Source organism: Tenrec ecaudatus, chromosome 4 (genome assembly GCF_050624435.1).
Source record: "Tenrec ecaudatus isolate mTenEca1 chromosome 4, mTenEca1.hap1, whole genome shotgun sequence".
Taxonomy (NCBI): domain Eukaryota; kingdom Metazoa; phylum Chordata; class Mammalia; order Afrosoricida; family Tenrecidae; genus Tenrec; species Tenrec ecaudatus.
The window spans coordinates 8121216-8135544 of NC_134533.1; the positions used below are offsets into that span (position 1 = coordinate 8121216).

The 14329-nt window shown below is 57.9% G+C and overlaps 3 protein-coding genes across 6 annotated transcripts; 2 read left to right on the top strand and 1 right to left on the bottom strand.

The window, feature by feature from the left end:
* Positions 1 to 3054: 3054 nt before the first annotated feature.
* Positions 3055 to 3640, top strand: CATSPERH (catsper channel auxiliary subunit eta). The gene is made up of 3 exons (XM_075545453.1): positions 3055 to 3228; positions 3357 to 3456; positions 3564 to 3640. Exons 1-3 carry the CDS (start codon positions 3055 to 3057, stop codon positions 3638 to 3640), a joined length of 351 nt encoding a protein of 116 aa, XP_075401568.1.
* Positions 3641 to 3689: 49 nt separating this feature from the next.
* Positions 3690 to 7846, bottom strand: ZFPL1 (zinc finger protein like 1). Of its 4 annotated transcripts, none has more exons than XM_075545447.1 (8): positions 7691 to 7846; positions 7258 to 7367; positions 6865 to 6976; positions 5284 to 5477; positions 5124 to 5196; positions 4902 to 5048; positions 4551 to 4674; positions 3690 to 4130 (listed from the first exon to the last, which is right to left on the bottom strand). In XM_075545447.1, exons 2-8 carry the CDS (start codon positions 7357 to 7359, stop codon positions 3944 to 3946), a joined length of 939 nt encoding a protein of 312 aa, XP_075401562.1. In that variant the 5' UTR covers positions 7360 to 7367; positions 7691 to 7846; the 3' UTR covers positions 3690 to 3943. The 4 variants fall into 4 exon arrangements, with proteins under 4 accessions (XP_075401562.1, XP_075401566.1, XP_075401563.1 ...); XM_075545451.1 differs by having other exon boundaries at positions 7758 to 7823; XM_075545448.1 differs by having other exon boundaries at positions 7683 to 7823.
* Positions 7847 to 7924: 78 nt separating this feature from the next.
* CDCA5 (cell division cycle associated 5) lies at positions 7925 to 14217 on the top strand. The gene is made up of 6 exons (XM_075545452.1): positions 7925 to 8099; positions 8333 to 8427; positions 8509 to 8574; positions 8659 to 8694; positions 11494 to 11922; positions 12041 to 14217. The coding sequence occupies exons 1-6, from the start codon at positions 8054 to 8056 to the stop codon at positions 12119 to 12121; spliced, it is 753 nt and encodes a 250-aa protein (XP_075401567.1). The 5' UTR covers positions 7925 to 8053; the 3' UTR covers positions 12122 to 14217.
* The last annotated feature ends 112 nt before the right edge of the window (positions 14218 to 14329 follow it).

Sequence of the window (14329 nt, forward strand, 5' to 3'; positions counted from 1 at the left end):
TCCCAAATTTAAGAGTGTGTGTGTGTAGTGTGTGTAGTACACCTTTTCAATACCATTAAACAAGGCACTACTTTCACACGCTCATTCAGGGGTTCATTCACTATCGTTGTGTTATTACTAAAGGACTATGGAACATGGTAACATCTTGATACTGTTCATGAGATGAAAAAAAATTACACCCAGTAAAGAGAAACTCAACAGTCATCATTTTACTGGGGGCACCAAGCAATTTCCAAGCTCCCCTTGTGACCTTTTCCTGACTTCGATGAACCTGCCTATCTCTGTGCCCTGCAAGGGAGTCCCCTCCCTGGTCGACGTCGAGCCCCTACATGTGCGTTTCTGTCTGTCTTAAGTTCTGGTTTACGGTTTTGAAAATACTTAACCAAGTGGAGTGGTTTAAAGGGTTCTTAAAATGATGCCCGCGGATGTACGTGTGGTTGTGGTCCCCCCTGCTCCGGCCACCTTGTGGGCAAAGTTATGAGCCGCCGCCTGGTTCCCTACCACTGTCATGAGTTGCAGCCTTACTGTGTGAAGCTGGCTCCTTGAGGACCTTCCTCCTTTCACCGTCCTTCATGTTACCAAGATTGATGCCCTCGGGCTGGTTCCCTCCTACCCCGTGCTGTGGCACAGCACAGAAGCAGTCTCAAGTCTCCCTGCCACCCCCTTCCCCTCCCCCACCCCCCACCCCCCACCCCCGTCTCAATTTGTCTGTTCATCTGGCAGCCTGGGGCACATGCAGACATCAAGTCTCCTCTGTTCCACCTTATTCCTTGTTCTGTTCTGACCTACAGGAGGCAACTGAAAATACCATCGGTCCGGAAACACAGGAGTCCCCAAAGTGGCATCTTTGCTCCTGAGCTCTTTCAAGAGGTTCTGGTTTTGTTTTTGCAGATTTGCCCAGTGCAATCAGGTGTTTGATTCCTTGACGGCTGTCTGAGCCCTGACTGGATCCAGGGATAGTGCCATCGCTGGCAAGTCCGCTCTTCCGGCACGTGGCGGCAGTGTTGCTTAGCCGTCTCGCTGTATTTTCAGGTTGAGGGATCAGCCACACTGAACGCTGTGGTCTTGGATCTTGGTGCATCCCCACACGCCTGTCAAGTCCTCCAGCAAGGGTGTCGTCTGCATATCATCAACCAGACTCCAATCTTTTTGGTTGTTTTGTAACTCTGTCTTACATGGTCACTCACAAGTTGTACCTTTTTGTCTTTGAACATGTGTACATTAGGATTTTATTTTCCTTTTCTCATAAATCCTTTTATGGGGGCGTCTTCAACAAGCCCCACCCCCGTGTGTCCGGCACATTTGTACGCGCATGGCCATCATGCTTCCTCCGTTCTGGACTCCTCTTTGCAAACCCGTTTCTCAGGTCATTGGCTCTGCATACAGATTAAGTAAGTACGGTACAAAGGCACCAATCTGACTCGCAGTTTGCCTGAGCGTAATGCATCTCCTTATTCTGTCCAAAGATTGCCTTGGTCTATGCACAGGCTCTTCGCAAGCACAGGCAAGTCTTCTAGAACACCGTTCCTTGCAGTGTTATGCATGCTTTAAGACCCACAGCTGAAAGCCTTTTCAGAGTCAATAAAACCCAAGTGAGTAACTGTCTGACAGCCCCAGCTTTGGGCTAAGTCAGTCGGGCGTCCTCAGATACCCCTCCTTCCTGGTCCCCTGACAATCTGACAGCTAGCCCACTGTCGGTGCAAAGTTTTATTAGGTGTGAAAAAAAAAGATGGCTCGATCATTTCTGTATTTCACCGGGTCACCTTGCTCTGAAACGGGCCCAAACAGATCTTTTCCAGTCGGTTGACCGGGTAGCTGGCTTCCAAGCGGCTTGGTGTAGATGAGGGGCCACGGTTTCAACGAGAGTGAGGGTGTCCGTTGAGGGCATCACTTCATGTAGTGAAGGGGGTCCTCAGGGACTGCTGTGACTCATATGAAGACTGGACAGCAAGCACAGATGGTGGACGCAAGACCACTCACCGGCTTCTGGGATTGGCCTGACCTCGGAAGCAGTCGGCAGGCCAGGTAACCAGGCGATAAAGGTAGCTGAGTTTCGTGCCAAGCCCCCTTCTTCTTACTTTCGCTACTTCCATTCCTGGGAACCTGTCCTTCCTATTATGTGCCGCCACACCGCCACAGGCTGTAATTTGGCGCTTACTTGGTTGATAGTTTGGAATGTTCGCCTCTCCACCAGGGCAGGAAACATTGTTCCCCTGCCTGTACACCAGTCTAGGCTCGACTCCGTCTCTCTCTCAGGGCGGGCGGGCTCCCTCACGCACTGGATGCGGAAGGATAAGCCAAAGAATCCCCTTCTGCGGCCCCACTGCGGTGCACAACGATGTTGATGCCGCCAGCCCCAGCTGCTGGGTTGGAGGCGACAGGTGTGAAAATGCTTGGAGCACCTGAGGGTGGCCAAGAGAACAGGGCCAGCATGGGGTCTTCAAGAAGTCTCTGGGACGATCGAGCCAGTTGTTCCCTGGGGATGGCCTGGAGAAGCTACTGGGACTAACTGCCAAGGGACAGACACTATGGTCTCTTCCCTGGGTCCTCCTCCTCAGGAGCTGGAGCAAACACCTGGAACCTGGGGCTCTGCTGCACACCTGGGGCGCCACCTGCTGGACTCCTGGTTCCCAGTGATCCCTTAGACTTGCTGTGGGCCCGCGAGCCAACCCTTGGCTCTTCGGAGCCCTTCGTCGCTGGCACAAGGTGCCCACCACTCTTGCGTGGCCAGGCACGGGAGGAATGCTGGACAAGTGGGAGGTGGGAGGATGGACCCAGAGATGCTGGCCCTTCACCAAGGGTCAGGCCCCCACTGGTGGAGTTACCTTTCATGGCATCCTGGATCCCTGTATGAGCAGGCACTCGGCCCGTGTTCTGGAATCTCACCTCCTGACATCCTCCTGGTTCTAGAACGCAGCAGTTCTCCCAACTCGTGGGCTCGGGAAAACGTGGGCTCTGCGCTGGAGGTGGGCGGAGGGGGGGAGGGGAATCTCTGCCAGGGAGCCAAGCCCACACAGCCTCTAGTGCCCGGCTCTCACGTCTGCGCATGCCAGGATGCAGTGGCGGGAACGCCTGGCCATCCTCTTCTTCCCACAAGGCCTGATACCCACCTTGGCGGCCATGTTGCTCTTCCTCATCCACCTTGGCATCTTTGCTAATGACTTGCACAACTTCTATGTCTCCTACCGCTATGACCTCATGAGCTTCAAATACACAACCTTCCTCGTAGTAGGTCTGAGGGCCAGGGCTGGTTGGCAGTGGGGGGAGGGAGAAGGCAGGAGGGGCTGGCAGAGCCCTGTTGGCAGGAGGGCTCCCCCGGCCTCCCAACCACCCCCACGCCCTGGGCGGACCTGCAGTTTTCCCAGGTCATCGGCATCTCCTGGGCTGCTGTGGGGACACTCCAAGCCGAGATGGCAGATGACAAGGGCCTTCGCATCTTTGGCCTCATCATCCTGGGTGAGCGGGGGCCAGGCCGGGGCCTTGGGATGGATGGGGGGCAGGGCGGGGCAGGGCAGGGACAGGGCACTGGGCACCAGCCTGAAGGAGCTCTCGCCCACACTCAGCACTCAATGGAATCATGTTCTTCAGCCGCCTGGCCCTGGACTTCCTGGCCCTCAAGTACCGAAGGGAGTACCACTGAGGCCTGGAGGCCCGGGGCTGGCGGGGAAGGAAGATGCAGCTCGAGTATCTTAATAATAAAGTCTGTCATTTATTTCCACCTGTCAGCTCCTTCATAGGCGGACGGGAAGCTGGAGGGGGCCCAGGGGAAGCGGGTCACGACAAGGCCTTCAGCTGCGAGGTCCCCAGGCGCCGCCTGCAGCCCCTCTGTGGCTGTGGACTCGGTTTGGGGCCTGGGTTCTTAGTGTCTTGGGCTGTGGGAGGGCAGAGTGGGCCCCAGGCCTCCCCATCTGAGGCCCCGAGGTCTCAGGCTGCCACTGCGAGCTCAGGAGGGCCCCACCCGGATGTGGGGGTTCATGAGTGGGTCCAGGTTTGGGTCGCTGTCAGCTGCAGCCCGGCCCAGGCGCGACAGGAGGGCCAGGAGGGCCAGGAAGCCCAGCAGCCCCAACAGGAGCAGCAGCCCCGCCCGCTGTAGTAGGGTTAGCGGCCGCTTGCGAGGCCCAGCCCGGCTCCTGGGGGGTGGGAAGAGTCCCGTCAGGGCCTTCCCCTCCTGGAGGTGAGCCCCAACACTCTCAACACTCGGTCTGTTAGCCCCAGCCTCGGTTTCCTCATCTATGCCTTGGGAATGACCTGGGGGACACCCGCTAGCTGTGTGGGCTCTGCTGAGAAAGCCAACTGCTGGGTCAGCCCAGCCTGCCCGGGTCCGCCACCTGGGGGGGGGCCCTTGGGGAGTCTGGGGACAAGTGAGGTGACATGCCGCAGATGCGGAAGGAGACCGCACCCTGGAGAGCCGGCCGCCCCAGGTTCCTGCTGCCCAGCCAGGTCTCAATGCAAAGCAACGCCCAACACCCTGACGTGGGCGTTGGCCGGACAAAGCCTGTGGCCCCACTGGCTCTTCTCCCACCCCGCCCCCCTCCCGATCACTGGTGTACCTGAGCAGCTGCGCCAGCCAGCCCAGAGCAGGCCGCCGGCGGTACTTGTCACTGTCACAGTCCCCGTGGAGGCTGGGGCCCAGGCTGTCCTCCCTTGTGTCATACACCTTTCTCGGGGCGGAGGCTGGTGGGGATGGGGAAAGGGGTGAGTGGAAGCAGCAACATGAAGGAGACAACTGGCTCCGGGCAGCAGGGCAGGGGTCAGGGAGAGGAGAGGCAGGTGATCTTGGCCCTTCTCAGCTGGGCAGAGCCCCACTGGAATGGTGGGAAGGGGGGGGGTCCCTCCTCGGGGGCTTCTGGATCCACGGCCTGCCCTCTTATCCTCCTCCAGTGCGCAGGCCCCTGGCTTACCGTGGGTCATGGGCTCAGGCCCGCCCACGTGGATCACCGTGTGCTGCTCTGACTGGCCGGGGGTGGCCGGGCGCCTGGGGGCCTGGCTGTAGAAGGCTGGGGTGGCGGAGGCACTGGCTGTGTCCTCTTGTGCAGGGGTCCCGCTGGCTGGGGGGCAGGAGAAGTGTCAGCATGGCAGGGCAACCAGAGCCTCAACAGTACATGGCCTGGACCCCCACTTACCGCTGAAGCTGGACCAGTCGGAGTAGTCAGAGGCATTGAGGGGCTCAGGCTCTGGGCTCGATACTTCGTCAATCTGGAGGAAGGAAGCTGGGTCAGCAGCTGGGCCAGGGATGCACTGCCATCCCCCACCCTGCCCCAGAGCAGGCAGAGTCCCTCTTACCAGAGGAAGGCCCAGTCCGGCGCGGGCCCAGTTGACCATGGTCAGCTTCTCTCTCAGGGCAGAGGCAACGGGGCCAGCCAGGTTGGAGGGAGGGAAGATGGGCCCATTGCAGTTGGGGCACTGGTAGCCGGCGGGGGCTGTGTTTTGGGGTAGCTGGGAGGCACACTCATTGAGGCAGGCCCAGTGGAAGAGGTCTTAGGACCCACAAAATGAGGAGGAAGGCATTCAGAGAGCGCCGTGGCTGTTTACCTAGTGCACGAACACTGGATGCACAAATATGCCTCCCTAAACCTTTCTGCCCCAGCCTGCCCCCAGCTTCATCTCACCAGTGTCCCCCAAGGCTTTGTGCCTTCCACCCTCTGACTGAGACAAGGCAGATGCAACCAAGCTCCCCAGGGGTGGTGGTGGACGGAAGATGGTGCCAGCTAGCCTTATAGAGAGTCCCCTCTGGGCCTGCGCTCATCATTGCTCAGGCTAACAGCTCATCAAGAACAGTTCCGGGACAGGTTCCTAGACACAAACACCAAACTACCAGACTCGCTCCATGAAGTCGATGCTGACTCATAGCCACCCTCCAGGGCAGGGCCCTGCTCCAGCACACTGGAGATCCCTTCCCACCATTCTGGGGGGCTCTGCCCAGCTGAGAAGGGCCCTTGCGGATTTCCAAGACTGTCACTCTCTCTGGAGAGAGGAAAGTCTCATCTTTCTCCTGAGGAGTAGCTTTGAACGGATGACCTAGAGGATGGCAGCCCAACACGTAACCTCTACATGACCAAGACCCCTTGACATACAAGCACAAGAAAACAGACGCATATCCATGTGCTCAAATACATACATGCCAACACATACGTACATGCCACTTCTTCCAGCTGTGCTGAGCAGCACACTTCCCTGTACATGTACTTATCTTTGAGAAGGCCCCTCACGTGGACCCAAACGTCTGGAAACACACAAGCTTGCTCACCACCACACTGTCTCTCCCCACCCCCCAGCTTAACTGGCTCCTCTGTTACAAATCAGGCGCGTACTCATTCACCACCCGCAACTGAGAATGAGTGCAGTATCAACCGCGCAACATTCGCTGCATCCCTGCGTCTACACACAGTTCAGAAACACACCTGTGCTGAGCTGGCAATTTTTCAACCCTTCACGGAAGGCTCTTAGGAGTCAATCTGATCAAGGTCATGACCCAGGTGTCTGCTGACTCTTTAGGATCTCACATGAACTTGGGCAACATTAACTCCTCTTTTTCAATGTAGGAAACAATCAGGGAGCCTGAGTGTCTGAAAGCCCCATACTGGTCTGGCCAGCTAGTGCTCACAGCCATACCTGTAAGCTAAACTGGGGCTCTCCCTTCACCCTCTAAGGGTGGCGAGCAGGAACTAGGCACTTCCATTTCGGCACACTGGTCTACATTGGGCAGCCGACTTGCCTGAGTTCCTAGCTGGAGGACTTGAATCTGGGGCTTCGACCTGGAGGGCTGGGGAGTCTCGTGGAGCTGCTATTCAGGGAGGGCCTGAAAACCAGTCCCCCAGGGGACCCTGCAGCTGCTCCGGTCCTCCCAAGGTGCCCAGACCTCACCGTAGCAAATGAGGCGGACTGTCTCCCGGCTGGTCAGGGGCAAGCTGCACAGGCGGCAATTGGGGTTGTAGTCACTGTCTTGGAGCCACTGCAGGTACGACTGGATGATGCACTGTAACAGGAGAGAGAAGCCCTGATGGAGCCCTCTCCCCACAGCCCAGATCACTGCTCCTCTCCTCACACAGGATAGACAGCCTTCCATGTGTTTGATCCACAACCAGTTAACTAGGGCGCGCCCGCCTGTGCCCGATCCTACTTTAGTGAACAAAAGGACCCCAGGCTTGGCTCTCCTGGCGCGGCGCTTCCAGTCTAGTTGGAGGCCTCTCAGACACAGGTCGGGAGGAAGCGCGCACACAAGCCCGTCCTAAGAGGCCGCTCCCCTGAAGGTCCCACCTTGGAGTGGTTGGCCACCAGGCAGTGCTCGCAGACGTTGACCCGGTGTTCGAAGCAGAACAGGTTGGTCACCTTCCTCTTGGGACACTTGCAAAGTCCCATGGTCGACCCTGGGGAAGGGGCCCGGGGTTGGAAGGGAGCCAGGCTCTGGGGACCGCCGCTGGGCTCTCTCACCAGGTCAGTACCTTTCCATTCCCAACGCCCCCAGACACCTCCCACATTCCGGCCCACCCCCACTTGTTATCCCGGCGGGCCACGCCCCTTGCATAAGCTCCGCCTCTAGCGACCCCTCACTGCTCCAGAATTCTGGCCCCCCTACCCACCACAGGCTCTTCCACACCACAGGTCCCGCCCCCAGGAGCCCCTCCCAAGCACCACCCCCTTTGTGCCCCGCCCCCGCCGTCTCCCCAGACCCCTCTCCGGACCTAGTTACCGATCGGCCCGGTCCCGACGGGCGCGTTGGGTGGCTCGAGGTGCGGAACGGCGGGAACTGTGCTCACCAGAGACCCCGCTCCGCGCCCTACAGCTCCGGCCCCTCGGAGTAAACCCTCCGCTGCCACGTCTCTTCCGGGTGCGGCGCGCGCCGATGACGTCATGGCGCCCGTGCGCCACACCGCGGCCGACGCTCGTGGGGGAAGTGGGTGGCGCAGGGAGAGGCGGCGCGTTCGCCTGACATCACTTCCGCTTCCGCCCGGGAGGGCGGGTAATTCGAACATTTCCTGTAGCGGGCGGCCTCTCTGCTTGGCGCGAGCCGGGGCTGGCACGGTGGCGGAGGACATCGAGCCCCAAAGCAGCTATGTCTCGGAGGCAGACGCGGTCTGGAGGGGCCGCCCAACGTTCTGGTGAGTGGAGGCGCGCGGGGGCGGCGGGGCCGGGCCGTTTGGGGCTCTTCGTCTTCGGCTAGAGGGGCCCCTCCTCCCGGAGAAACCCCGCGGGCGGAGCAGGCTGGTCAGCCCTGCGAAGGGGCTCCAAAGAGTCTACTTGGGAAGCTGTTCTCGCGCTCTCTCCAACTTAATCTTTAGACTAGCGCCTCGAGCTCTTCCGCCCCACCTCCTTTCTTTCCCCTCCTTTCCAGGGTCCCAGCCGTCATCTCCTGACAAATCTCTGCGGAGATCCCAGCGGAAATCTGGCTCCGATCTCCAGAACACCGTCCCCGAAATCTGGCCGAAGGTGAGTCCGGGCTTTCTCCGTTCTTGCCTCGAGGCACCGGGACGGATGTAGGGCTCACTCTCCCTTCTTCCTTCTGTCCAGACACCCCATGCGGCCCCAGTCCGAAAGCCCATCGTCTTGAAGAAGATCGTGGCTCATACTGTGGAGGTGAGGAGGGCAGCGAGGGGACTTGTGGGATGGGGAACCCAAGTCGGAGACCGCTGGTGCGACCAAATGGTGTTGTCTCCACAGATCCCGGCCATCAGCTCACCTCGCAGGAGCCCTCGGGTGAGTGGGTGTGTTTGTTTGCATCTTCGGGGTTGAGTGGGATGGAAGACATTCTGGAGGCGGGGCAGGCTGTTTGGCTGTTTTGACACTTGGGTTTGCATGCATACTCCCTGTGGACCTGGCACATTTAGCTCCTGGTGGCTTCCGCACTTCTACCTTTGATTGTGGTGGTTTTGTAGACCTGCTTTTGAATCTAAGCTATGCCGAAGCTACTCTTGCTTCCCAGCCCCTACTCTCTTGGCTTCTGTTTACTATGAACTGTGTGGTTAGATGGCTTCAAGTACTATAAGTTAAATGGAAGCCATATGGTCCTTTGAAAAGCAGATGCCTGCAGGTGAGATGGGTGAGAGGGCTGACTGCCTCTGAGGAGCTTATGAAGCTTCTTGTAGTCACTCGGAGAGAAAGACAGATGAATGCAGGATGACCACAGCATGCAGGGGGATAAAGGACTAGGAGCTACGTGTGGTCCCATCATCGAACTCAGACCAGGTCATTCAGCAGACGTTCTGCAGCAGAAGAAACAGCTAAAGCAACAAGTAGGGTGCCCTGGTCTAAGGAAGCTATGTCTGCAAAGACCAGGTCCAAAGCCACTCACAAGGTTGGGAGAATAGCAACTTGTTTGGGGGTCTCCAGCAGGCTGAGAGACCAAAGCGGACTCTTGGACTTCATCCTTGGGTGTTGTAGAAATCCTGTGGGGGGGGGGCAGTGTGGTGAGTGGGTGGAAGAATAGCTGCATTGGGTCCCCAAGACCGGTTATGGGGTCGGACAGTGAGCTAGTGGAGTCTGCCCTGGGGCAGTGGCCAGGTAATAACATTGTGAGAGGGGCAAGGGTCAGTGTGACTCTAGTTACCCCCAGGCTCTCCCTTCGTCAACATCCCCATGAGCCTGTCTGAATCTGCCCCATCCCCAAGCTGAGGCGGAAGCTCAGTGCCCCTGCTTGGGGACTACCATCGTCCAGGGAGACTTGTCTATGCAGGTCATCCTTATCCAAAGAGAAGGGAGCCTCAACCAGTAGAGATCATGGTTGGCTAGTTGGACATCCGGGACAGGTTCCAGCTGTACCCCATTCCTTCCCTTCCTGGTAGGGCCTTTGGCAGTGTTTCCTTCGGTCTGTAGGGTCTTAGTGCGCCCGCTGCATTTGAATAGAAGATGGTTTTCAAGAATCAGAGACAGAAGCCTAAACCAGTGGTTCACAACCTCAGTTGCCACACTTTGGGGGGGGGGAAGGAGGAGAGGTGGTCATCGAACAACCCATTCACAGGGGTCACCCGATTCATAACAGTAGCAAAATTACAGCGATGAAGTAGCCAAGAAAATAATTTTATGGATGGCAGTGGGGTAGGGGGTGGTGTCACCACAACTTTAGGAAACTGTATGAAAGGATTGAGGCATTAGGAAGGTGGCGTATTGGCCCCGCCCTCCCAGGTGACTGCCCCCCCTCAGGAACGCAGCTTAAATGCAGTGTTTTCCAACCCCTTCCCTGGCCCCGCCCCACTTTTTTCTGCAAGTCTTACAAAAAGTACCGCCCTCCGAGCTGGGTCCCTGCATAGGGTTTCCCCGGGAGCAGGCAGCCTCCTATTGGTCCTGATGGGTTCAGCCGCTGACCTTTGAGGCTGCAGCTCGCCCCTCAGCAGCAACAAGCTGTTTGCTGGCCTGGCTTCTCCCCCATTAAGAACAGGAGTTCCTTGATGCTGGACTGCCTGTACCCACCACTCCCCCAGCCACGCAGTGTCCCTGGTTGCCCCATAGTCAGGAGACATTGGACAGATAGAGCTGCCAGTGTCCATCCCCGTGTCTCCACGTCCCCCACCAGGTTACAGCCAGGAATTCTCTTGATCAGTATGCTTGCTTTAAGACAATGGGATTTATCCTGACCATCTTCCCTCCCCCCCCCCCACCGTGTGATCTATGTATGTTGTTAATTCTGTGGGTGCTCACTGAGCACCCACTGAGGGGCCGGGCCTGTCTGACAAAGGCTCTGCCCCCATTCTAGTGGCGAGGGGGGGTGGGGGGACTGAGCTCACCAGAGCTGGAGTTACTGTACAGGAGCGGAGGTGGTCATTGTGCTGGAGGGGAGCTGGCCTAGGCTCGGTGGTCAGAAGGGCTTCCCAGAGGACATGGCCTCTGAGCTGAGCTGGCAACCATGGGGGACCAGCCAGTGGATCTCAGTATGCTTGGTAGTTAGGCCTACTAGCTGCCCCTGGGCTCTCAGGGGGCCTACGGGCCCCACTTGCCTCTCCCACTCCACCTTGTCAGCCCTATGGGTTATTCAATGCTGCTCCTCTGGTCTCCTCCCCTGCCTGGGATGCTTCATCTCATATGCCCACACAACTCACCTACTGACCTTGAAGTCCCATCTTAACTGTCGCCTCCATGTTGCCTACACTGGACCCAACCCTTGCGCTCCCCCTCCACTTCTGGGTCTCCCTGTCATTCTCTGTTCCGCCCCCTCCCCATCCAGTCTCCTCTTGGGGTAAGGCAGGATTTGCTTATCGCTTATCATTCTTACTGGTCCTCCCAGGGCCTCACACAGCCCGAGCCAGTGGATGACCACTGACTTGGCTGGATGGCCACTTCAGGGAAAGCTTTCTGGCAGCAAGTGGGGTGAGGTGGGTAGAGCAGAGGGCAGGAGGAACAACTCGAGGCCCAGTGAGCTAGCTGGTACCAGTTGATGGTGCCATTCGTGAGTCATTGCAGGCAGGAGTGGACCCTTTCCCCTTCCCATCGGAGAGCCCTTGCGCCCTTGTCCTGCCCTTGTCCCCGCCAGGTCACAGAGGCCCTCTCCCTCCCCTGCTGCAGATCGCCATTTACCTGGAGAAGGAGAACAACCCCCCGAGGAAGCCCACGGAGGAAGACCTCCAGGCGGACCAGGTGCCCCTCACCCCGACCTGCACGCCTGTGCTGCTCTCGCTGAACGGCCAATCCAGCCCCAGAAGGGCGGAGCTGGACACCAGGGACTTGGAGATGTCCAAGAAAGTCCGGCGCTCCTACAGCCGCCTGGAGGCCGCCGCCGCTACCACCTCCACCCCCGGCCGCCGCTCCTGCTTCGGCTTTGAGAGGCTGCTGGCGGAAGACAGTCTGGCCACAGTCTCTCCGGTGGTGGCCTCCAAGCCCTTCGAGGTCACCGGCATCTCCATGAAGCCCTGGGCTCCTGACACTACCCTCCCAGGCATCTCGCCTCCGGCCGCGAAAGAGAAGAGAAAGAAGAAGAAAATGCCGGAGATCCTGGTGAGCAGCCGGGATGGGGGGGGTGGGGGGCTGGAGGCGCCGGAGCCACAAGGCCTGGGTGGAGACGCACTAGGCCCTTGCTCACCGCCACCCCCGACCTCCCTTTTTCTTCCCCCAGAAATCGGAGCTGGATGAGTGGGCCGCGACCATGAATGCAGAGTTCGAAGCTGCTGAGCAGTTTGATCTCCTGGTTGAATGAGATGACATGGGGGGCACCAGACCAGACGCTCCCTCCTCCCTGTACATAGCTCCTCCCCCTCCCCCTGCCAGAGCCTAGAAAAGATACTTGGGGTCCAGCCAGGGGGCTTGGGTGACAGCAGCCATCTGGATAGGGGAGTGGGGCCTGTCTGGCCTAGCTACTCATGGAGGTGGTCGTCTGTCTAACAGGAGCGCTGGTTCTCCCCTCTGCCCTGGAGGCTCCAGCAGGAGGAGGGTGAGGAAGGGCTGGCTGCCAGCTGCTCTGAGACGCCATGGGAACGTGGCTTCCCTGGCGTGGACTCTCCTGTGGTCTTCCGTCAGGGCTTGTTCCCCTGGAAAGCAGGGTGATGTGAAGAGACTTTGGGCCCCTGGGAAGCCCTCTCCGGGTCTGCAGGTTTCCGGGTTGTCTTTGAGGAGTCTTTTTTGAATGAGGGACGGAAGAGGCCTTGCTCAGCTCTTTGGCCTGTAAGCCATTTCGTCTGGAAGCTGTGTTTTGTAGTTGTGTTTTCTGCCCCACGATGTAGTATAGACGCCAGGAGCGCCGGCTTGGCGCTCCAGGTCTGCTTGGAACTCACCTGGCCAGGAGGTCCTCCCACTTGTTCATCCGCTGCCCCAGCTTCTTTATACCGCCACCTCAGTTCTAGGCGATAGGAAGAATGGGTCAGAGGTCCCCGCCCCCCAGGACGCTGTGGGCAGTTTGTCTCACGGAACCAGAGGCAGCACCTGGCAAACATCCCTCTCGGATGAGAGCTCTATGTAAGGGTGCCTGTCTTCTTCCTGTGGGGGTTCCCCCGACTCCCACCCCTTTAATCAGTGCTGGCCAAAGGTGTGGCTTCAAAGGCTGACCGCCCAGGTGCCCCAGCCCCGCCATTCTGAGCTCACCGTGTTCTCTTAGAAGTGAGGGGGCGTGTGGAGGGAAGGTGGGTGCATCTGGGTGGGGTGCTGAGATTCGGCAAAAAGCTTGGTGGGCACCTGTGAAATTCATCATAAGACCTGGGGATCACCAGGGGACATCGGCCTGCCAGGCGCCCTCTGAGTCAAACTTCCGGGACCTCCTTGTCCTGGCTGATCGAGTTCTTGGGAACACACGTGCTTCGGGGCCACCTTGTCCTGCGGGGGCAGCACTGCAGACCTTTCTCTGTGGCTGAGGAACTGAGAATATGGGGCGTACGGTAGAGCTGGGACTTAAAAAATAATAAATGCCGCGCACACAAACCTGACTGGAAAGTATCTGGCTGTCGTAGACTTGGTTTCGCCAGGTCAAAGGTGGAGGTGAGGCCCAGGCAGCGAGCCTAGAGTAAGCGGTCACCAGGGTTGTCAGCTTTCTACAGCCTGTGAAAGGTCACTGAACCCCACACCCCCATGTCTGTGTCCCTGCCATCACTCATCTGACCCCAAGTCAGGACAGCTGGGAGTGGAGGGCTGTCCTTCCTTATTAGCATCAGATGTGCCCAGGAGAGGGGAAAGGAAGTGGTGTTAACAAACTCAGGAACAAGGAGGGATCCAAATCGGTGGTGAGGAGGGTGTAGGAGGCCTGGTAGGGTGTGATCAAGGGTAATGTAACAGGAATTACTGAAACCCAAATGAAGGCTGAGCATGGTAGTGCAACAAAAGACAAGTCAAAGGAAATAGAGGAGAGAGCTAGGAGGCAAAGGGCATTTATAGAGGTCTAGATAAAGACATGTACATATGCAAATATATATGAGGATGGGAAAATAGATTTATGTGCATATATTTATAGGTTTAGTATTAAGGTAGCAGATGGGCATTGGGTCCCCACTCAAGTACTCCCTCAATGCAAGAACACTGTTCTAAACACATTCCATGATGCTCACCTTCCTGACAATTGCTGAAGACAAATGGGTGCATAAGCAAATGTGAAGAAAGCTGATGGTGCCCGGCTATCAAAAGATACAGTGTCTGGGGGCTTAAAGGCTTGAGGGTAAACAATCGGCCATCTAGCTGAGAAGCAACAAAGCCCGCATGGAAGAAGCACACCAGCCTGTGCGGTCACGAGGTGTCAAGGGATCAGGCATTAAAGAACAAATCACATTGTGAATGAGGGGGAATGCAGATAGGGGACCCAACGCCCATCTAAGCTACTGGACATCTTACAGAAGGGGGGTGGGGGGGGGGGACAAGCCAGGCAGGGATGTGGCAACTATGAAACACCACTTTCCTCTAGTTCCTAAATGCTTCCTTTCCACCC